Here is a 25,071-nt window from a genome sequence, read left to right on the forward strand (position 1 = left end):
TTAAATTAGCCGGGAAAACCTACATGAAACCTTAAGTCCGAATTAACCTTAGATCACAATTAATTGCAAAATTCTGTTTCATAAAATCAATCTTAATCGACCTTAAAATAAGATTAATATTAGTTGTGCATTAAGACTTTAATGTTGTTGACAGAGGCTAAAGCGCAACCTTTGACCTAGAGCAACTTTTTTTCAAGTCAACCATCTTGTTTTTCAGTGTGATTGGTGAGTACAAAATGCATTCGAGTAGTTGTTGAAATGACTAAAATGTACAGCCATAATAAAATGGCACAGAAAACAATTCGGGTGATCGATGCAAAGTTACGATCTTTCAAATATTTTTTTTTTTATGATTTAGAGATTTCAAAATCGATTGTGTGAGCCCCGACGGATATCTTGACAAACATATTTGAATTGTCCCTGAATTATAATCTAGAAGAGTATACTTTACGAAGAAGTGTGATTCAAATTTTGTGTTCAAACCGATTAATAGTAAATACCTTGCACAATAAAAGCAGAAACACCTGACAATTAGTAAACTTACAAAGAGATAATACATTCAAAATTAGTAATCACATCGATATGTTCGCAACTATTGAATTTAAACAATGATATGAAAGATAATACACAACCTTTGGCTTTAACAGTTATTTTCAGAAATGGATGGATTTGGGGTTAGGTATTTTATAGCACACATTGTTACACGGAGCAATTTATAGACTTAGGGGAATGGACCGATCCAGTAAGCTCCGCCCAGTGCGCACGTGGGCAAATTAACACGTGCTCCTCTCCAATGCCACGCTGCATTTTCCTTCCGCGCGCATCATACGCGCATGCACGCATGTCGGACTTTTGTGCACGCACGTCGGACATAAATCACGGCTGTGACTGGTCAGAACACCATGGGGTGGTGCTTACTGGATCGGTCCATTGTAAGGTCAATGAACCAGGCTAGCTGGTTTTCAGCCGTTCATTGATATGTAATCAATTGTAAACAACATGTGGACCAACTAAATTTGGACAATTGGGGCAGCATTTTCGGCGATTTTCGGCCGACCATCCTTGGAAATTGATACAAAAATTCCCCTTCGTTATTTTAATTTTAAATGGCAGCACACCAGGTGCCATAATCTCACAGGATGCTTGAGACTATTATTCACTCAGTTAGTAAGGTATTTCATTATTTCGCAGTTTTGTTTTGTGATGTTTTGCAAAAGTTGTATATTACCTGTAAATTTAAACGTTGACATTAAAATTGAAATATTGATATTAAATGGAAACATTGATATTTTGTTGAAACACTGATACTAAATTGAAACAATTACTGCATGTTCTAGAATCGGGCATTTGTTTGCAATGCACTGGCGCTTTATAAAAAAAACATTATCCTGCTTCAAAATGTCGTGTTTAATTTAAAGGAAATCTATGTACAGACTGCAGTCATATTTACAATTACCCTAAATTCATAATTAATTTACACTTTCAAGTAAAATGTAAGTGGTCAATTAACATTGACCATTCGTGAATGTACGAAAACGTAAAATATTGGTGTAATGTTTGTTTCTTGTAATGTGTAATAATCAGAATGTTTACCTTAACAGTCCTTTCTCATGTGTTATGCAACACCGATCGTTCACCAAAATTATTCATTCTTAGCTGTTTCGGAGAATTTCCGAAACAGCTCTCGTTTTCGTTTAAGATTTGTTTTTCTTATTATTAAGACTTTTTCTCCACAGGGTTTGTACATGTTTTTCTTCTACCGGTACACTTTAACCGTTATCATGTGATTGTTATTGATTTCTAAATTGTGTTTATTTATACACCAAATTCACTTCTACACAACCCAATAGTTTCATAACCATACACTTGTACATGTACAAGTGAAACTCCTACATGCCAGATGCCACTAAACTTACTGTCCAAACAACAATGTGTTTGTCCACAAACACAATTCTAGTTAATTTTGTTTTTAGAACTCCACTGACCCTTAACGCATACACACTTTGTGTTAATTTACAGTCAGGCGTGGTTTTATACCGTAAAGAATGTATTTACAGCATATTTACATGGTATATTATGAAATCAGTAAAAGGTAAATATGTGATAAGTTGCAATTACGCAGTCTCAACATGTTAGGTAAATAATGGTAAGTATAAAATGACACTGAAACTCCGTATGTATTTGCCACATGTATATACTTCAAAACTAATCATGTTAGTTTAAATTCATTTTTCATGTGTAAGAACAAAGAAAGAAGCCATTTGCTTACCCTGCGTACCTAAATGCACATCTCGGTCGCCTTATTTCTCTGGAGGGGAAATCCAAAATAGTTTTCATATTACCTAAATGTTTGATTCAGTGAAGCAGCTGTCTCTATCAGAACCAAATCGAATTGTTTTGGTGATTGTTCAAGTTTGTAGACTACGTCTCCAACATTGTTCCAATGTTCCCATCACTAGCCGATGCATACTTCGGAGTAGATGCAGAAATAGCCGGTCTTTTGAAACTTGTCCTTATCTTCGGACCTCGTGCTGTTGTTCAGCTGGCATACTTTCTTCCCGTCTTCGGTCTTCTTGATGTTGAATGAGAGGCATCCGGTTTCCTTGACGCAGGCCGAGCCGCAGGCGGCCATGCCCTCGGTGATGAACTCCCGGATGCCGTGGTCGAGGAGGCAGGTTGAATTGAGAATGCGGCCGTCTGTGTCGGTAGAGAGGCAGTATTGACGCGGTTGGGTTGAAGGATGAGTACCGGTTGCCTGACGAACACAAATCGCCTCGTGAGAGCTCCAACATTGGTCATCATCCATTCTGTTATTAAAGGCTGTGGCTATTGCAGCACAGTCTTGATTGTTTGAATTATCTGGTTGCCCATTAGCCCATTCCAAGAAAGACTCACTCCCTTCCTGACCGTTACACTCCCAAATGCCTTCCACTCCTTTGTCATTGCAAGCAATCCATGCCGTGTTTACACCGTGCTCCTTTTGTGCCAAATCTGCCATGAACTCCATTTCTTCGAGTGAGTGAGGAGCGGCCATCCTGCCTCCCATGGCTTGGCAAGCTGACTTGGCGTCGTCCCAGTTATGCCGTAAAGGAGTGACGTGATAGCACTCATCTTCCCAAAATTGCCACTCTGGCGGGCAAGAGCGTTTGACAGTGAGATGAGATTGGCAGGAACCTGACCCAAATTGAGTATTAAGAGCTGAAGTGATTGCTACAATGCCAAAAACGTGAAACAAGTACATGGTGATTCGTAAGGACGACTGTAGAGTTTATCGAGGTATCAGATGTGTTTCCGGCACAAACGTCGAGTGTTGCAACCGTAAAGTCGAGTTGAATGAAATGAATACTGGTGGTCACGGCAGAAATATAAAAGTGGCACGAAATAAAATGCGCACAAGTTTAGCGGCGGACAATATATCTTGTTGCTATGGTCGCATTATTTTTGCGTCATACAAAGGGGAAACTAGTCTCTATGGTAACAGTTCGGTAGTTCGAATCAACCATCTACAATCAAGCAGATTGTTTTTAACAGTGTGGGGACTCAATTGCAAGCGAATTCTTTGATATTGATTTTAAATTTCATAGTGTGCATTGACCGTAAATTCACATAATAGTACACAGACACGCTTAATTTGGCGTTTCGTTTGAGTATCATCGCCTGTTGTTCTTTTCCCATTTGATCAATAACATTCTCTCCTCTGCCACTAGGGTCTTCTCCAGGCTTTTTTTTCCAGTATGGCAGATACGTGCAGAAATTGTGACTTAGGCCAAACAAAAAATGTCTCCGGTTTCTGGTATGCGCGCGCGTCGCCGTAGCCATGCGCGTCGGTAAAATGAAAAAGGTTTTTTTTTCAATAAAAGATGATGTCTCAAAACCGCCAAACTCACTGGTTTGACTGGAATCCTGCTGCTGCACAATTTTAACGTGTTTTTAGATGGGTTTATGATCGAGAATAAGCTTTATGTGGCCTGTCTGGTCTCCCATAATATTTGCACTAAGTTTAGTCGGGCACCATTTGCAGTCATCAGCCGACATTTGAAGCAAAAAAAAAAGGTAAAAAAAAAAAAAAAGCCGCGTCGCCGCACCACTTTTTGGGCAAGCTCCATACCAGAAAACGGCGACTTCTTTTTTTTGGCCTTAGATGATACAGCATGAAATTTGGAGGGACAATGGAAGTGATATATAGCTAGAAATTAATACGTGTGATGACTTTCTTAATGACTGGAAACCGACATGTCTCGGATAATATTTTTCTGAGCAGCTCTTCCCATTGACTGCCATGCCTGTCAGTCGGGGCCTCGGCCCCGATGACATGACTCGGATATGTGTCCATATTGTCATGAAAAGTTTCCCTAATATACTCTTTTGTGATGCTCGGTTTTATTTTAATGTTTTATTGTATTTGTATTTGTTTTATTTTTTATTTTTTTATTTATTTTTTTTTTTTATTATTATTATTTTTTTATTTTAATTTTTTTATTTATTTGTTTTGTTTTGTTTTCTTCTTCTTCTTTTTTTTTTTTTGGGGGGGGGTTGCGCTGCTTCATTGTAGGCCTAGTGTTTGTGCGTTGCAAGCATGGTAGACTTGATATAAAGCCAACTAACGAGTATCCGTTGTTAAATAGAAAAAATTGTTTGGCATTCTTGAGCTATTCAGCATTTTTAGACTATTAAAAGTAATGAAGCTGATCCTGTCTGCAATAAAACATAATTTTTTTTTTTGTGCATACGAATTATTTTGTCCGGAGACCAAATACAACTGGAGAAAATTAAACATGCGCATCCACGTTTTGACCGTGTGCAGAATATATTTTTCTGTGCAGCATTTCCCTTTTAACTGCTTGTCAGCTGGGCCATTGACAGCCATGACATGACTTGCCCAGTCTGGCATTTTGGCCAGTTTTTCAATGGAAATGTGCCGATGGTTTTGTATGGATGGGGAGCTGGATAGTCTGGCTACATTCTACAACAAGTGTGAGGTCCGCAAACCAATTTACATCGAGTAAATTAGGCATCCCTGTTCTCGCCGGGTTTATTTTTGTGTTTGACTGCCTGTCAGCTTGGCTTGGCCAGCCATGACATGGCAAGTTTCGATATGGGGGCATTTTGTCAATTGTATTGTACCATTTTTTGTGCATGGAGGGAGCTGGATAGTGTGGCCACATTCTATGTAACAAGTCTGATGTCCGCAAACCTGGAGAAAAATTAGACACATGCATCCCTGTTTTTGCCTTGTATATTTTTCTGAGCTGCAGCATTACCCCATGACATTATTTGATTAGTCTGAAACTTCGGGCAGTTTTTCAATGAAAGGGAGCTGTACAGTGTGGGGTGGGGTGGGGTGGGGTGGGGTGGGGTGGGGTGGGGTGGGGTGGGGTGGGGTGGGGTGGGGTGGGGTGGGGTGGGGTGGGGTGGGGTGGGGTGGGGTGGGGTGGGGTGGGGTGGGGTGGGATGGGATGGGATGGGGTGGGGATGGGGTGGGGTGGGGTGGGGTGGGGTGGGGTGGGGTGGGGTATAGGGTTGGTGGGGTGGGGTGGGGTGGGGTGGGGATGGGATGGGATGGGGTGGGGATGGGGTGGGGTGGGGTGGGGTGGGGTGGGGTGGGGTGGGGTATAGGGTTGGAGTTAGGGTTTGTGTGAGTAGGATGAGTAGGGGAGCTAGGATGGGTGGGGCGGGGTGGGTTGGGGTGGGGAGAGGGGTTTGAATACTGGGTTTGGGTGTGGTGGGGATTTGTAGGGGTGGGGTGGGTACAGGTAGGGAGAGACAGGTAGGGAGAGGATGGGCATGGATGTAGGGGTTGGGTTAGGAGGGGGTTGGGCAGGGGCCGGGATATAGGATCGGAGTAGGGGTTGGGTTGGGGATGTGTAGGGATGGGTAGGGATGGGTTGTAGGGGTTGGATAAGGGGAGGGGGCAGTATATAGGGATCAGAGTAGGGGTTGCATGGGGTCAGGTGGGGATGTATGGGTGGGGGAATGGGGTGGGCGGGATATTGGAATTCGAGTAAGGGTTAGGATGGGGATGTGTAGGGTGGGTAAGGACAGATAAGGGAAGATAGGGTAGGTGGGTGTAGGGGGTTGGGGTAGGGGAGGGTACGGGTCAGGGGAGGGGGAAGGAGATATTGATTGGAGTTTGAGTGGGGTTGGGATGTGTAGGTGATAGGGTGGGGATGGTTAGGGGAGGATGGAATGGGTGTGGGTAGGGGGTTGGGTGGGGGAGGGGGCGGGTTGGGGATGGGGTAAGGTTTTGGGATGGGGTAAGGTTCGGGGGAGGTGGTGATGGTGCTGTGTCTACATGTACATGTATACCCATTCTTGTTCTGCATTTGTGGCGACTACACAAGAGTTTTCCCATGGTACTACAAGTATGGGGACCAGAAGACACTGTTGGGGCTGCAAAAATCCACAAGTGGGTCCTAATTACCCTAACAATGGAAAACTCCCCCATAATACAGTGACGGCTAACCTATATACATATGTATTTATTAGGTAATCTGTTAACTTTTTATGTTGACATTTAAAAACTGACCCCTACACCTAGGCACATTAACAAGAATCCTGATCCCCTTTCATCATGCCCATCCTCAACCCTACCTTCAGCCTCCCTTCCTGCCTTGGACAGCGAGCCATGGCGGCTTCGCCGTTCTAGTCTTTTCATTTTTTGGCGGTTCTCGCCCAAAAAAGACGACCCCTAAAAACGAGTGATGTTTCCCAAAGTGAAAAAGCAGCCATCGTGACCAAAACAATTCCTCCACCACATGGCTTAATGGCGCCACTTTCGGGCCCAATTGCATCCAAAATGCTCGGAATTAGAAGCCCAAAGTCCGGGCCAGAATTGCATTGTCAAATCCCCTCAATTTCCCAATTCCATGGCTCAATAAGCTCTCTAATACAATATAGAAGGATTTGAGTGTAACTTTTACTCATGAGGCTGGCGGACGGAATTTGGCCTATTTACTAGGTTGCACCCTTAAGGTCGTAATGTTTCCCACAAAAAAGGAGACTTTGCAACAACAAAAAGTTAACGCAGCACTATAGTTTCACCCAGTTCACATGAACTTGTGGCTTACAATGCAGTGAAGCACGCGGTGACGCACGCATTGATGACAATAAAATAAATTCCGCCCGTTTTGTAAACTGCTCGCTCAACCTGAACGGTGCAGGCCAAAAAATAACCCTACGCACCAGCCTGCATGCACCCTGTACAAGTATTGTTCAACCAGTGCCCATGTAAAGGCGGAAACGACATGTCCTAACAGCTCACTTCTGACCACAGTACTTTACGGAATCACACCTTGAATAGTTGTCACTATAATTACCTTCATCTACGATGACTCGCACAAGGTTGGTAAAATATGTTTACTGTTTAAACACCGTTTTTTTTTATAAACTGACACTGTATAATTACTTGTGTATAGGTATTAGTTCATTGCTGTTTCAATATCTGTGGGCATGTAGTATGATATAGTTTGAAGTTGAACACGGTTATGCCTATAGCACGGATCCTACACAGTAGGCCAAAAAGAATCATGTAGATGTAGGTCGGATCCGTGATATCGGGCCTTAATACCCGTTGGCATGTTATTAATCGCCAACACCCGGCGCCCTAAATGAAATCTCGTCAAAACCTGTCAGATCTCGCGAGCTCGTTGCGGTAGATATATCGTTAGAAAATTCGCAATTTTTATTTGGGTACAGTATATAATTTCTTAAAGGCTGTAACAAGGCGAACATCTGTGATTTTCAAGGTAGGAACATATCATATTTCATCATTTGGAAGACTTTTGTTTCAACACTTGGACATCGCGAATGTTCCACATGTGCCTTTTTTTCTTTCTTTGTTTCTTCTTTTTTTTGCATGGCATCTGAAACAGAAATATTCATAAAACTTTAAGCAAAACCACTCCTTGGGAAAGATATACTTGTTACAAAATTATTGTGCAGTCTTTGTTGTCATAGCTGAAGTATTTCCCCGGGGAAAATAGGTTTAAAAGTGACACATTTTTGGATTTTTTTTTTTAGTTTTTATCATGTGACATATTTTTTTTATTGTGTGTGTGTACGAAAACAAGTGTTTTTGATTTTTTTCTATGGTTATTCTTTTTTTTATTAATACTGTTATTCCTCATTTATTTTTGATAAGATTCATACTGAGAACACAGTTTACCCAAATTTCGTCTTTAATTAGGCTTTCATCGAAAAGTTTTCGGAAGATGTGGTCCCGAACCGACAAACAAAATGCAATATTATTTCCTAGTTCATTTTATTAAGATATGGTACTCGGCGTTAAAACAGTTATGCAGTTAGGCCCATCACTTTATTAGAATTCTTTAGAATTCTTTTTCTTTAAAAAATCGCAAATGCGAAGTTACTGTGCCCCTCTTTCGTCAAGTTGTTTTTGTGTGTTTGTATCATTCCAAAATTACTTCTTAAACCAAACAGTCACACAGATTTAATTCAAAGGACCCATTTTTTAATTGTGTACAGTATATTTTGTACAAAATGTTATTTTCCTACGGAGTTTCCAGTTGATGCCATGCGAGTCAACGCTTCGTGCTTCGTTTTCTGTCTTCGTCGCCCTTTTACCCAAAATGTTCCCTAAGAAAAAAACAAAGACACCGCATCTACACTGGACATTCTTGTTGGTTTTCAACATCGCTAACAGTTACCGCATGGTACTTCACAGAAATATGTAGATTCATTAATTTAGATGCGTACAGACAAAAGCACTTTTCGGTTTACCAGAATAGTTTGATCGCTATAGGTAGATCGCTACCTTTACTCGTGTTACTTTTCTTTTTTTAACAAAAAATCCCCCCCCCAAAAAAAAAAACCCAGCCAAAAAAAACACAACCTACATTCCTGTTGGTTTTCAACATCGCTAATATGTACTTCAGAGAAATATGTCAATACATTAATTTTGATGCCGTACACACAAAATACATTTTTGGTTTACCAGAATATTTCTCTTTTTAATTTCATCTAGAACTTCCTAGCCCAAAATTGATCCTTATTCCAGTGGCGTTCAGATCACAATGGCGGGGTCACACTCTTTGTACAGGACGAAGGAAAGGCAGCCATTTTCATCGAAAGCCCATTTCCATTGTCCAATATGTAAATTAGGGACAGTCCCGATTCTTTTTGTTATCCGCCTCTGCGAATAATGGTCGGCATGCACAATAAAATTATAATAAAATTAGACAGAGTTGGGGGGATTACCCCCAACCCACCCCCAACCCCTGGATCCGCGCCTGAAACCCACAATTGTAACCTACTTACTTAACTTATTTGAACAGGCTTTTTTTATAATGTAATAGAGTATAGCTCTTCATTCATATGTATATAAAATCTTTAGAAAAATCGCAAGAATGGTGTTATTATGCTTATTTAAATACAAGTCACCGAAAAAGGTTTACCTGTTTGCATGTAGCAGAATACTTATTTAAGTTACCCTCTGAACGTCCACTGGACTTGCTAATTTCACAAGTATGTCTCTAAACAATGTGTTGCAATTTAACACAATCTAGCTATCACTTTGTAAACATGATATTCCCCCTTGTGTAATTTTGTTCCTGCTGGGTTTTTTTTTGGTTGCCAAATAAACTAGTTGTTTTTAGAAGCTATTATACGTGTCGAATTCCTTAACATCAGTGTTAAATTGCTAAACACTATCCGTCATTACGCTAAACATGTTTAGTATTTAAACTTGTTTACAATTGAAAGTGATAGCAAGAAAGTGTTTAGCAAGAAAGTGTTTACACTAATGACGTATGCCTATAATACGCTTACAAGTTACAGCTGTCAACATTAGACTGGCAGCTCATATAATTATGTTTAAAACATTTTTGTAAAGAAACGTGTGACTCAGTACTATCACTCCAGTGAAATGATTACTGACAAGAACACTGTCTTTTTAAAGTACATTTGTGTGCACTTTATTATTGTGCTTGGTAATGATCTTTTCAACTATATGCCTGGTCGTAGTCAGGGATGTTTGGGCGTTATAGGGGCTGTTTGGTTCAGATTCTTCCAAAAGCAACAAATTCGGCACAGATGTCGTCCATACTATACTATTTCGATTTTTGACGGGCGCCAAGACGGGCGCCCCACGGGGCCGCCATATTGGCAAAATCCAATATGGTCGCCATCCGGGTCAGAGGTCAATCGAACTAAACGAGCTAGAATCATAAATAATACCACTTTTCAGGTATTTTTGGGATCGAGCAATCTGAATCAGATGTTATTTTAACGATTTGAGGCAAGACAGACGCCCCAAGGGACCGCCATATTGGCAAAATCCACAATGGCCGCCACATACTGCAGTTAAAAAACTAACCTAGCTAGAATCATAAGTAATACAACTTTGGAGGGGTTTTCGGTGACAAAAAATCTGAATCTCAGGTTATTTTAATGATTTGTTGCAAGACGGATGCCCAAGGGGCCACCATATTGGAACAATCGGCCGCTTGCCAAGTTAGAGGTCAGTCACAGTTAAAAACTAAACGAGCTAGAAGCATTAATAATACCATCAGGGTCGGAGAATCTGAATCAATTGTATTGTATGTCACATTTTGTCCTAAAGGTCATTAGGGATTAGACTTGTCAATAAAGACTATTGTTTGAACTATTTTTATTTAAATATTTGGAGATGATATCTGCGGTGACAAAATGCTATATGCCGCTGTGTGCGTTTGAATGGAGCTATTTATTTACAATATGCACATGTACCAGTGATTGATATTACCACCTTTACGTTCTGACTCGCCCTCTATGATGCCCGGCCAGAAATGAGTACTCTACTGGTCATCACTACCGTCCAATTATGCACATGTCTCCATAATTGGTTGAGGACGGCAGTGCACGAGAATGGCGCATGCCACTAAAGCATCATTGAGAGTGTGGTCCATAGTGGTTGCCATGTACTGGTACCATTTTTGTGCCAGCCCCACCCGATGAAGTCAGGAATTTCCTGCTGGACCGAGGTGGCCTGTAGTAGCGGTTGCTTTACATGTTCTAACAGCACGGCAGGTAGCTGGGATGCTTCCAGCAAGCTGCTTCCAGTAGTGAAGAAGCGATGTCTGGCCCATTTGGCACCTGCAGCTGCACCACACCCCTTACTCTGCATGACATGGCGAAGCAAGACGTGTCGCACCATGTTATGCTTTGGAAGAGGGTTGGTGCCAAGGATTTTGTAGGACCAAGATCGAAGTAGATGCTATGGACTCGTTTGTTTACTGTACTTTTCACCACTTTCGAAGCCCACCCAGAGCTCCAATAGGCAAGGGATCTCCAAAGCAAGCTTGAAATGATCTCGAAAGTGATCGCAGTGACTTGACTCTGAATCCTTCAGGCTCAGTGGGTCGCATAACGAATTACTCCGGTGTGCCCATTACATTCTTACAATGCTCTGAGTAGACGTCTGCTTGACCAGGTAAGGTGACGTGAGAGAGACGTAATGGGCGTACCTCGTGCCGCTGATGAAATGCTCATTGAGTTCAGACTGTGAGCGAATGTCAGGTCCTCAGCCTTAGAAAGGACAGTGGCCCTCCCAGAGTGAGGCAGGTGCTTCCCTATCACATTGATGAATCTTGTCTTCAATGTGCAGCACGCTGTACGCCCATCATAGGTATAAACTTGTCTTCTCCTCAAAAAAAATCGGTGGTATTGACTTTTGAGAGCAGTTTGATGATATCATACAGTACGTGACTGATCCAAACATGTTGGTCTGGCCTGGGTTGGGGAATTCAGTGCCCTGCATCGTGCAGTTCCATCACGTGCTTGAACATTGGAAGATGTGGATGCGGCCTTGTCTAGGAATAGGGCGTAGATCCCGATTTTGGCATGGGGCTTTGCCGACTGGTTTGCTTGCACTGATTTCATTGTATCCCAACCAGGCGATGATGTCACCATCTGCGAACTTGCCTTGCTTCAGCAAGCTGGTACATGTGCCATCCAAGCCTCATCCTTTTTTGACCTTGTGAACTCGCACATCAAGGGATGGTCTAACTTCGCATGTCTAGTCTGGGTGCAAAGACGTGAGTTCAATTGGGGGGAAGGCTGGATCACGTAAGAGTCAGGTAGCTTTGGAGTTGATGTGTCGGAGAGGTCAAGCTTGATGAGCCCGCTTCACTGCAGGGTTCTTATGCGAGAAACGGATATTTAAGCTTTGGGAATATCACTGGAACTCACCAAGTTAGAGGTTGCCCTGAGCCTTGGTTATCTGTGATCAACATCTTTGGTGGTGAAGACAATGAAACGACCGTTGGTTGATAGCACCTTCCATCCTGAGCATGGCGGGCACACACCACATTCGCCTGTACATCCTTACAATAACTTAGGACAATTGTCTCGCTCCAATTTAAGATTGTTTCTGTGGCATGCGTGTAGATGTCAAACTTTCCGACATGTACGGCTAATAGGCCAGGGTTTTTATATGGAATGACGCACCAGAAACAAGAGGTTTGACCGGAATGATCTCGAGTGGTGCACTTGACATCAAATCATTAAAATAACATCAGAATCAGATATTTGGACGCCCCAAAACCCCTTTAGTTGTATTGTTTTAACTGCGAGCACCTCCAACCTGGGAGGCGGCCATTTTGTTTCCAATATGGCGGCTCCTAGGGCATCTGCCTTGCCTCAAATCATTAAAATGACATCAGATTTAGATTCTGTGACCCCGAAAACCCATTAAAGGTGGTATTATTTAGGATTTTATTTCGTTATTGGTTCAACTGTGATATATGTGGCGGCCATTTTGGATTTTGCCAATATGGCGGTCCCTTGGGGCGTCTGTCTTGCCTCAAATCGTTAAAATTATTATATTATTTATTATTCTAGCTCGTTTAGTTCGATTGACCTCTGACCCGGATGGCGGCCATATTGGATTTTGCCAATATGGCGGCCCCGTGGGGCGCCCGTCTTGGCGCCCGTCAAAAATCGAAAAAGTATGGTATGGACAACATATGTGACAAAAGTGGTGCTTTTGGAAAAATCTGAACCAAAAAATCCCTAAGATCTCCGACTACAATCAGCGGGCGCTTTCTATATCGGGTCTTCGGTCACTCACCCGTTGCGCGTCATAGACAATGGATAAAAAATACCTGTGTCACGCGTTCTGTATCATGTTACGCAAAAATGCGTCCGGCTGTTGTACTACAAACACATGATGCAGGCCCCACCGAGACTACAGCGAATCCTCTTGCGTCTACAAGCATATGAACTTAAGATAAGCTACAAGCCAGGCAAGGAAATGCTTGTTGCTGATGTCCTCTCACGTCTTTCCCCCTTGGAGAAGCACGAAATCCCAGAGATGCGAGTTCGCATACACAACATCGTGAGTGTAACACCAACAAAGTTGGAGCAAATACGGAAGGAAACAGCAACAGACCTGACCCTTCAACTACTCAAGCAGCAGATTGCAGATGGCTGGCCTGACAACATCAAGAAAATTCATGGGTCCATCCGGGCATACTGGTCAGTCATTGACGACGTGGCAGTAGAAGACGGCATAGTTCTTGTCGGGAGTAGAATGGTAATTCCCAGCACACACAACATCACAACATCCTGCAACAGGTCCACGGTGGCCACCAGGGCATGGAGAAGTGCAAACTACGCGCGAAATCTAGCTTCTACTGGCCAGGAATTTACAAGATATTGAGAACATTGTAACAGCCTGCCAGCCATGCCAGAATAAGTACCAGCGATAACAACAGCGTGAGCCCATGATGGTAATAGAAGTACCCCCGCGTCCTTGGCACACCCTTGGAGCAGACCTCTTCTTCCATGACAAGACCTGGTACTTAATCATTGCAGATTACTATTCCAAATTCCCCTTCATTCGCAACCTAGAGAACCTAACAGCCAGCACAGCCACCAGAGTGCTGCGAGTTCTGTTTGCTGAACAAGGTGTCCCAGATGTCATCATTTGCGACAATGGAACCCAATTCACCTCTTTGCAATTCCGAGCCTTCGTATAGCAGTGTGGTTTCGGATCCAGACATCGTCACCCCACTACCCAAGACGCCATGGTTTCATTGAACGACACATCCAGACTGTGAAGAGAATCCTATCCAAGTGTCGCGATTCAGGAGACGACCCTGACCTAGCCCTCATGTGTCTTCGCACGACCCCACTCAAATCCAACCTCGCTTCCACAGCCGAGCTACTGAACAGACGGAAGTACAAAACTACCCAACCTTCAATCATTCATCCCCACCTGACCGTGCAATTAGGTCATTTCCAAAGATGCGTCTTTTTGGAAATTTCCTTTTCTTCGTTTACAATTCTGCGAAGCCGTACATGGGTGCACGCGGTTGCTATAATTCGTTGTTTCAGTGCGTGACATCGCCTAACTGCTGCCATCAGCGTGCACATCAGCTGAACAAGAACGTGTCCCGGACGCAAATTTCGGCCGCAATTAAAAACATGGACTCGGATCCTAAAAAAATTGTTTTCTCGGAATATACATTATTCACAGAGCTAAAAGTTCCTCAGGTTAGTTGTAAAGCTCCCTTCTTCAGATTTCGAGCACTTTTGTTGCCTCAAATCAAAATAAAAAAGCACGAATGACACATTATATACTTAGACAAGATAAGTTTACGGAAGCACCATGTGAATAAATCTCTTTTGTGAGTATGTGTGGTTCTGAAAAGAAATTGAGGGACTCACCCATCCTTATAATATCGCATCATCGTTGGAATCCCTCATTCTCCTGACGACGGGTAGAGCATACTGTTCGAAACGTTGAGTCCCTCCTGTTCTTTTCAGAACCACACATACTCACAAAAGAGATTTATTCACATGTTGCTTCCGCAAACTTATCTTGTCTTAGTATCTTTCCACCATGTAAACCTTCAAATCTCAAATTATATACTTTACTTTTAATATAAAATGAAATAAAATTGCTATACCTTTAATTTGCCAGATTCGTCAAACACAGTGCAGCGACCCACCTTTGAGAAATTCAGTCACCTACATACACTCAAGTAATAACAACTCAATACTAAGTAATTAGGTTTATGCTCTTGTTTTTGTATTTTCCCATTTCCAGACTAGTTTTGTGTTCCCGTTCAGCTGTGTTGTTGACAGCTCTGCACATGATTGTCTTCCTCGGCGAATACCAACATGCAGCAGCAGTCAAGCTATACAGAACGAGCAACTGCTGGGAGATTCTCGATAGTAGTGGTAAGAAAATTGTATTCTGTATTAATTTTCTCATCCTGAGTTGCAAATACTGTATTCATAAATACCTAGGACAGTTAATGTATTCCTGTTGGTCAAGAACCCATCACTTGGGTGGTTTAAAACCACCGTTTGAGCGCGAAGTTTAAAAATGCAAGATCTCGCACTCCACGCCACATGCGCGCAGTATAAGCACCGTGCTGCGCGCGGTGTTTTTATCTGCAGCACACATCGTCAATAGCTCAATGCGTATTCATAAGAAAATAACAATGACGTCCAACCATTGCTCTCGCTCAGTCATGCATATGTACATTAAAGCATTTCTGAGAACGGTTTTCCGTCGAGCTTTCCGCAATCCTAGTGGACAGTGAAATAAACCATGGGTCGCAAGATCTGTATTTCGAACCCATGTCCATTTTCATCAAACATTTTTGTTGGTAGGGATAAGTTTAAATGAAGGGATACACTACAGTAATGTAAGTGTCTTCCATCCACACAGCGTGATAAATATTCATGTAAGGGTGCGTGATTATACAGGGTAGGGTGAGTCCAAAAAGCGAAACCCAAATGTCGGGATTAATAGTGAAGTTCTGCATGTAGCACTTTCTAAATCTAGCATATGAAAGTAAGCCAAATTCCGAGTACAAGAGTCATACAAATCACTCATGTGCTTTTCAAGTTACGGAATTTTAAACACAACCACCGTTTTAAAGTTCTGTCCACGGATCACATAAAAGGTGTGCGTTCTTTCAGCAAAACAATTCACACACATCCCTCGTGATTTGTATTCGTTTTGCTGAAAGAACACTTACACTCTGGTGATCCGTGGACAGAACTTTAAAATGGTCGTTGTGTTTAAAATTCCTTAACTTAAAAAGTACATAATTGATTTGAATGATTCTTGTACTAAAAGAAAGCTCATGAATTGGGCTTTCATATCCTTGATTTTGAAAGTGCCACATGCAGCACTTCACTAAAACAATGGTCCCAACATTTGGGTTTCGTTTTGTTTTGGATAAAATACGATGTACGCTGCAAAAAAACAACACTGACAAAGACATCCATATAGGCAGTTGCTGGGCACACCACTCACTCTGCACGCGCCAATGGCAAACATGGAGTTAAAGGGAAAATACAACATTTGCAAACATCAAAAAATAAAACTACCAAATCATTTTGAAATACCTTGCTGGACTGTTAGTGAATGACAGTGAATGACGCTGATCGGCCGATCAGCGTTGGAAAAAAACTCTTTTTTTTCTTCAAATACTGGCCCCAATTGACCATCGCACTTGTTTGCAATCGATTACAAACCTATGAACGGGTACGAGCCAGCTAGACTGGTTCCCTGACCTTACAATTCCCCAATGTATGTAAACTGCTCTGTTTCTTCTTATATGGAGTCAGGGAACCAGACTACAGGAAAATGATTGTTTTTCTTGGTTTTTATAGCATTTTCGAACCCAAAACGTCAAAAAAGTCAGTGTAATTATATTTTGCTATATATTTCCAACCCCCCAATTCCATCCATTTCTGAAAATTACAGTAAAAGCAAATGATGTATATTCCCTTTAAATGGTGGGGACAATTTTATTGGAAAATATATTTTGTTACTACTTGTTGTCGTTTATATGAAGAAGGATTTGAAATGTGAATTGCTTGAAAAACACTTTGAGAAAAAGAAGACTTCCTTTCAGAGTAATGGGAAGCACCCTGCATGCGGCGATCAAACAAATTCCATTTTGGGCGCTTAGCGATGCAAAGAAAGAATCAGCCTGTGGATCTATAAAATCAAGAACTAATTGTATCGGCCTACTTTATACTGGGCTAAACGAAATTCAATCTTATTCCACCTGTTTCTGCAGATGTCTTGAGTGCAGCCATTTGCGTAAAAGCATCCATTGGTGAAAGTCTGTATTGAAATAATGTCATCCATTTCTTCCCTTCAAATTCCCACTTTTCATTTTCATACAAAACAAAAAAATCAGTTTTGGATGCCACAAGTGACACCAGTGCCTCGTCTGGCCAGCCAGCCTACCGAATCATCAATAAGATCGATGAGAACGTCTACATTGGAGCCAATGAAACCCTCAGGAGACAGTTCCTTGTAAACAACAAACTGGAAATGGAGGAGGTAGGACATTTTCATTAAGTTTATATTGTATGACCTGATAGCAAGAAATGTGTCGTATGGTTTTTAATTTTAAAAAAAGGCCACAAGTGTTTAATAGGGGCTACATTTCAGTATTGTTTTGAGGGCGTTGTGGCGGTTTTGAGCTCAAGACCAGCAAAAATATCAAGACCTCATAACTCTTTAAGACGGAGACCAGGAAAGTGACCAAGGGGTATTGGGACTGAGTTCAGGACCGGCAACAGCTAGTTACAAGACTCATCTCTAGACTGAGGCCTGTCTTGACCATTTCAGAATGTGATCAACAGTAGTACAGAAAGTAAAACAAAGGAGAGAAATCATTAATTGGCTCCTGGGCAGGAAGGGAAATATTTGGGGGATTGTTCACTTTGATGATAAAAGCATGGCATTGAACACACAGTCAGAGTACGTCTCAAGAAAGATATTTGTCCTCTGAAAAAATATAGATAGGAGAACTTTTAAAATGGTTGAAACTGCTTATTATTCTACCTCTATTTTTTTAAGAACAAATCTGTGATGGCTTTATAGCCAAATATCTTTCTCATGACAAACATGTACTTGACAGTGTTCCAAATTCCATGCTTTTATCATCAAATGAACAATCCCATCACCAATCTTCCTTACTATAGGATGCCGTTAAAGAGGCACAGTGGTATAAGACGAAATAAAATATTGTTTCTTGTCTTAATACTCTCATTTCTTTTTCCACTCAGATTCAACTGGGAACAATGGAACCCGAAGGCCTTGTCTTAACCTGTGAAACAGTATCTCCAACCACTAAAGAGGTGAGCTAAAAATAGGTTAGGATTGTGCAGAAGATATTCAAATATTTGATAATCAATAAAATATCCAAGCAATATTTGTTTCGATTGCGAATATTACGTGAAAAAAAGTGGTCACAAGGAGATGATGTAAAACTACGGATCTATTACTCATAAGGATGAACGACTGTTCTGAGCTCATTTTTTTTGGGGGGTGGATGCGTGATAACGGGCCTTAAAACCCGTATTGCACATATTTTCTCAAAGGCTGCAAGACGGCAAACATATATTTCATCGTTTTGGAAGACATTTATTTCGTCACTTTGACATCGTGAACGTTCCACTTGTACCATTTTGTTTGTTTTCCTGAAACGGAAATATTAATAAACTTTAAGCAAAACCACTTCTTGGGAAAGAGACTTGTTGCAAAATTGTTACAAAACAAATGCTCCAGGATATAAGAGATGACATTGAACAGTTTTTGTTGTCATAGATGGAGTATTTGCCTTAAAAAAAGGTCAAAATGTGACACCTTTTTTGTTTATTTCTTTTTTATTTAATTTCATATTGTATGTTGTCTTAATTGATATAAAAGCCGCCATTTTCCATTTTTTTATTTATTCGATTTGTGTGTGTCCAAAAACAAGTGTTTGTTGGAATTAAGTTTTGAATTGTTTTCTATGGTTATTCATATGTTTTCATTAATGTTTTTATTCTTCATTCATAAATACTGTTGGATAGACATGGCTGGCTTTTCCAGTGTCACATAACATTTTAATTCATATTAAATTTTGTGCCAGCACCGTTTTATTGGTTGAATGTTCACAATCCTCACGTAGGTATGTGCAGTACTACTATAGTGAGTCAATACAGTATTTCATAAGTCCTAAATTCAAACTATCCGGTTTGTTAGTGTGACGTCAGTTCAGTCTAAACCACGCCCACTTGCCATTAAGTAGAATTGGAACCATTGGAACTGGAAGTTAACGCAACTTGAGTGTTTAATGGGCGCAGGTAATCAGTAGTGCGCGCGCGCGTGTATGACGTTTGCACTAACGAACCGGATACCAGAACATCTGCGTTAGGCGCCACATAGCTAGAGGAAAATTTTGATGATCGAAATCGATGAAAATTTATAATTTTTGACTTGTTTTGACTTTGGGATTTATTTGACCGAAAAGGTATTTATGAAAGGGAATAAATGTGTGCTTGGTCGGTATTAAACACTGTGTGTAAGACCGGTTGGAGTCTGGACGCTGATAATTGATCTGGATGCTGATAATTGACCTATTGCGGTATAGGATCGCATTAGAATTGCGTCAACGCAGCTTGTGAAATATTGTCCAATTACATGACATACAAATGGACGTGGAACGCGCAAAATCTGAGACAAGCAAAACTTAGTATACACACATTAATTACATAGGGTTGTTTAGGTGGCGTGGCTAACTCACAAACGGCAATAGGTAAATTACCCTCGCCTTCGGCTCGGGTATAATTATCAGCGTCCAGACTCCAATTCGTCTCGGGTAATTATCAGCATCTAGACTCCCAACGGTCTTAAACAAAGTGTTATTATTTTTTATAAGATTCACCCTGCGAACACCATTTAACAACTATTGCACATATCTTTGGAGCTTCCACAGGGAATATAAGCTCAAATTTCTTCTTTACAATTGGACAAATATCAGCCACCACTACCCCTTCTTTTATACTATTTTAATCATCTCTATGTAAATTTGCGATATTAAGCGCATGGAGGTGCATGTACAATCCCAATAAGCGGCAAGTTTTAGCGAGCGCATGATCAGTCCATTTTAAATTTAATATCTGAATATTCGATCAATTCAAGTCTAAGTTGGAAAAGTGAAAATATACTGAAGTATTTGAAATGAACATCCCTAGTTTAAGTTTTGTGTATGACTAGCGTTTTATTCATTACTTCCACAAGATAAAAAAAAAATCAAGGCATTATGGGTCTAATCCGACCATTTTGTAGGTGAAAACAAGAAAAAAAAGTCAAGGTTTTACTCCAGTTTGTTACATTTATTTGCAAACCCGTCCTTTTCTATACAGACTGTCTGTTGGAACTTCATACGTATTGCAGACAAAACTAGTTCTGGTGATCTCCTGGTGTGTGGCACTAACGCGTTTAGCGGGCAGTGTTATCAGGTAGGTGTCATAATTATCTGTTTTAATCATCCGTTTGGGATATATTTTTGACGTTGGATGTTTATGATTATGAAACTATTGAAGTATGGCCTGGGCTGCCCCGTCGGAAATGGACACTATAAACTTTGTGTCAGTGACACCACAGCGTTTTAAAAAGTTTGGGGCTAAATAGTCAGTTCCAGTTTGGGGCACTATTTATTACTTTCAAAATGCGCGCAATTACATGTAAGGGATAATGGGACCCGGCGAGTCAGTCATTAGAAATCTCAGAACCACTCTGTACTTCCCTTCAAACGGTATATGCTAGTGAGCTTGAGATTTTGAGAACAGAAAGGAGAACAAAAGTATAGTGAAGTATCTACAAACCCGCCGCACTCGAGAGGTACGTGCTCAGCAAAAAGTTATTTGAGGCTGCTAGCTCAGCACGAAGCTATAACAAAATATTCCCGTGTGTGGTCAATTTTTGCTGAGTGTCCTGCCTCGTGAGGCCGTGAGGCAAATATCTATCCTATTCGATTTTTTTTTTCGAGAGGACAAACTCACCGTGTGCGGGCAATCTGAGCTTAGTGCTAAGCTAGAAAGATTAACTTGACAATGAAAGAACATTATTTATTCTTGTTTATCGGTCGTGTGCTTTCCAAAATGGGGACAAACGTCAACAGGATTTAGAAGGTTTGTACAACAATATTTTAAAATCACGCGAACGGATCAAGTATGTGATTTCATTGGGTTTTTAATCTATTTAGCTCAGCACGTACCTCAGAATGCCCTCACAGTAATTTTTTTCGCCTTGTGAAGCGAAAAAAAATCTAACGGGATAAGCCCAGCGCACAACTTTCTGATTTTGCTGGTTCTCCGGATCACCGGATCACACGAACGTTTTTTTTTCACCGTTGCGGTTAGACCGCAACGTTACCTGCACACGTGCCCTACTCCGTTCTACACATGTAATCGGTCACACGATGACCAGGCACATGATGACAATCACGTGCCTTCCTTGGTAAATCTGATTGGTTAACACAAATATTGAGGCGGGACGGATCCGGTGAAATCGGTCGCCTGGTATACGATCAGATACGTACGAATTTTCAGCGCACACCACTGTACGATAGCCCGATGATCCGGTGAACCGGGAAAATCGGAAAGGTGTGCTCCGGGCAAATTTGCCTCACGGCCTAACGTCCAGAAAACTGAGCAAAAATGTACTGAACACGGGGATATTTTTGTGAGCTACGCGCTAAGCATACGGCCTCGAATAACTGTTGCTCAGCTCTCGTGTGCGGCGAGCTTTAACTCCATACATCAACACTATTGGTATAGGGGGAGAGAAGAGAAAATCATTTTGGATTAATTGTTTATAAAAACTTCAGGAACTACGAAGTCAATTCAGTTGGTTGCTGTGTGGTACGGTGATTTGAAGTATAATAACGTGTTTGTGATGCTGTCAGTTGTGATCAGAGTGACAATTCTTTAAAAAAAAAATGCCCTGTGAATATACCTATACAGGCTGAGGATTTGCAGACCGACTTGTAAATGTTTTCCGTTTGATACACATGTATATATATTTATTTCACAGTGCCCACAATCGAATCTGAACATGTGCACTGAATTGTCCACAAATTATACCCAACTGACTGTGGTTCCTCAACAAAACAATATTAACGCCGAGACCGCTATTTTCAGTAAGTATCCCTCATTTTAACTCATTGTACGGGTATCAAAAACAAAGGATTCTTGAAGTTTACATAGGTTTATTGTACTGATCCTAATGCACATGGATCATGAACTCTATCCAACCCAATGTCGATAAAAGGCAATATGGCAATCAGAAAGGAATCTCCACTACCCATTGCCTGGTTGATGTTTATCATAACCTAGTCTCTGTTGCTTGTGTTCCAAATAATGTTAGTACCCTGGTGCTCACAGATTTTATTAAAGCCTTTGATTTGGTAAACCATGAAATTGCTGTTGACAAACTGTTGGAGTTGGGTGTATCGCCTGCTATTGTGCAATGGATTGTTAGTTTCCTAACTGGTCGTCAACAAAGGGTTAGGTATAAACAAACATTTTCTGATTGGCATACTCTTTCTGGGGGTGTGCCCCAAGGTACTAAACTCGGACCTGTTGTATTCCTTGCCTATATTAATAACGCCGTTGACTGTACTCAGAATAAATGCTGGAAATATGTAGATGATCTCACTCTCAGCGAAAATAGACACATTACTGGTGTAAGCAGGATTCAGGCAGATTTAAACAATCTCAATGACTGGGCATTGGCAAACAAAATCCAATTGAACCCTTCTAAATGTAACACCATGCAGGTGTACTATGGGAAAAAAGATCCTCCCTTCGTTCAATATTCCATTTCTAATGTTCATCTTCAACAGGTTCCCAGTGTGAAGTTGTTAGGTGTTACATTGCAAAACAACTTAAAATGGGATGCCCATGTCATGGAGATTGTTTAAAAAGCCAACATGAAACTTTTCATGCTTAGGAAACTCAAAATGACAGGGTTAACTGACAAAGAGCTTGTGACCGTGTATAAAGGTTATATTAGGCCTGTTATAGAATATGCTGCCCCATTGTGGCACTCGGGCATCACCACAACTCTTTCTAATCTATTGGAATCAGTACAAAGAAGAGTGTGCCACATTATATTGGGTCAAAAATATACTGGATATGAACAAGCTTTGACTAGTTTTGGTTTGAAACCCTTGGACATGCGCAGAATCTCCCTTTGTAACAAATTTGCAATGAAATCCTTTAACTCAAGCAAATTCAATGAGTGGTTTGTCAAATCTAAAAGCACCCATACTATGAATCTCCGGTCCAAACGAACGCTTCATGTTCCATCTTGTAAAACAACCCGTTTTTATAATAGCCCAGTCCCATATCTCAACAGACTTGTTAATAGCGCACTCAGTTCACTCCCACCAGCCCAATGAAATTACCGGTTCTTTTTAGCATAGTACATGTATTGTTTTTTCTGTGCAATTTTTGATATGTATACTATATTTTTTTGTACTTACAATTTTCCTTTGTTTTTACCGTTTTCTCTTTGTGATTTTAACCTCATCTAATTTTTATTGAAATTTGTATGTAAACTGACTTGTAATTCAGCCTGTTGGCTGCTATAAGCAGTGTTTTAATAAACCACAAATAATAATAATAATAATAACATTATTTTCAACTAGAATACGGTTACCGGATGTTTATTTGAGTTGGTAACCCAAAACAGTACAAACAAATACGTTTTGCATAGTTCTGATCTTATAACGTTTATTTCATTTCAGGCAGTAATGCTGCAGGTGTGGATACCCTTTTTGGTGGTAGTGACAGGAAACAAACCTTCAACAGATATTCTGTAGATGCAGATTTAAATACTGCTGACCCCATAGAGTTTGAGCTAGATACAGTCACTGTTGGAGAAGGGTTTATAAAGGGTAAGCTGGATATGATATTTTTCAGTGTGCCACGACAAGGAAATCAGTGAAGTAGCTCAGTGTGCACACGTGTATACAGTTGAATATACAGTAAAACGCCGCTATAACGAACATTTGGCTATAACGAACATCCCCTATGGCTCCCCAAATATTAAAATATATTATATTTCGATATCACTATCATGAACAACCATTATAAAAAATTTTTTTACAGATCCCATCGTGTTCGTTATAATGGCGTTCTATTGTAATACTTCATTGACACCACAAACTTAAACCTTTTGATAACAGTGTGGCAATCATTAAAGACCTTTACCTGGTTTTAATAAATTGGTCGCTCATTATGCGTTTTCCAGATTGGGTTTAATGTTGTTTGCCCTCACTTCAGCAACCTCACTAATGACATTATATTTTAAATTTGCAATCAATATAAAATAAAGTGTGTACATTCTAGGAGATAACATTGAAAATGTTGGTGCCAGACAAAATACAAATTTGACATCTCAAAAAATTCTTCTTTTTTTCTCGTACGCTGGCAGATCCAACCTTTATAGGGAGACCCTTTGAATACACTCACGATGACGGTAACGAGTACGTGTTCCTGATCTACCGTGAAACTGCACTGGAATTCACCCTTGGAACCAAAGTGTACTCACGCATAGCCAGAGTGTGCAAGGTACGTACTTTACCAGGAGACACAAGTTTGTCGTGAGCCAAATGTGGCCCATCGGTCTGGTGTTTATCTCTGGTTTCTTTAATACTATGAAATGACTGAGATTATTCCTATTCCCCCTTGGAAGTGATGCCAGTCCATTGCAGGTTACTGCCCGGCTAATGATGGTACACTTAGCTGCTGTGTGGAGAAAGGCAAGCGAGGGAGAAGTGGCTTGACCAAGGACACAACATATGGCCAGCACCAGGATGCAATGACCCTCTCACTATTAGAGTCACAAACCAAGAACTAGACCACACGCCTACTTTCCCCAATAAACCCAACAAGATGGGTGGAATAATAAGTTTGAATATGCCAAGTTCACAATTTGCCTGTCAGTTGGCAGCTACGTATAAGACTTTACTTATTAATTTAAGTTTATCTTCAGCCTGCCTAGACCCATAGTCAACCAGCCTAAAGTTTCTGTTTTCACCACATCTTATAGGTATCTCCCAACCTAAATAAACGAGTTGGAGTACCAGTTTCTCATGTAAGGTTTCATATTGAATGGCGCACGCATTCCCAAGGAGAGCAAACAATATATGTGTGCAGAAACACTTTTCAATTGATATAGTTGGTGTCTGGGTTTTCTTGACGAAGATTTTATAAAAAGTTTACTAAATTTGGAACATCAAGCATTCGTTATATATG

General features: G+C 40.9%; 2 protein-coding genes across 2 annotated transcripts in view; one reads left to right on the plus strand and one right to left on the minus strand.

Moving 5' to 3' along the window:
• Positions 1-2,172: 2,172 nt before the first annotated feature.
• LOC119744918 (type-2 ice-structuring protein-like) lies at positions 2,173-3,272 on the minus strand. Its single transcript, XM_038221117.1, has one exon. It carries the CDS (start codon positions 3,239-3,241, stop codon positions 2,456-2,458), a length of 786 nt encoding a protein of 261 aa, XP_038077045.1. The 5' UTR covers positions 3,242-3,272; the 3' UTR covers positions 2,173-2,455.
• Positions 3,273-7,031: 3,759 nt separating this feature from the next.
• The window catches only part of LOC119744919 (semaphorin-1A-like), a 32,799-nt gene continuing 14,759 nt past the window's right edge, over positions 7,032-25,071 (plus strand). Inside the window, exons 1-8 of the mRNA XM_038221118.1 lie at positions 7,032-7,341; positions 15,050-15,183; positions 17,169-17,314; positions 18,046-18,117; positions 20,170-20,265; positions 21,842-21,947; positions 23,559-23,708; positions 24,248-24,384. Of these exons, the coding sequence (XP_038077046.1) occupies positions 7,328-7,341; positions 15,050-15,183; positions 17,169-17,314; positions 18,046-18,117; positions 20,170-20,265; positions 21,842-21,947; positions 23,559-23,708; positions 24,248-24,384 (855 nt within the window). The 5' untranslated portion in view covers positions 7,032-7,327. The remainder of the gene's footprint in view (positions 7,342-15,049; positions 15,184-17,168; positions 17,315-18,045; positions 18,118-20,169; positions 20,266-21,841; positions 21,948-23,558; positions 23,709-24,247; positions 24,385-25,071) is intronic.

The sequence above is a fragment of the Patiria miniata genome, unplaced genomic scaffold (genome assembly GCF_015706575.1).
Source record: "Patiria miniata isolate m_02_andy unplaced genomic scaffold, ASM1570657v1 HiC_scaffold_7, whole genome shotgun sequence".
NCBI lineage: Eukaryota > Metazoa > Echinodermata > Asteroidea > Valvatida > Asterinidae > Patiria > Patiria miniata.

What these genes read in the sequence shown, in the direction of transcription:
- LOC119744918 (XM_038221117.1), bottom strand. Translation starts at nt 3,241, where the DNA reads ATGTACTTGTTTCACGTTTTTGGCATTGTAGCAATCACTTCAGCTCTT.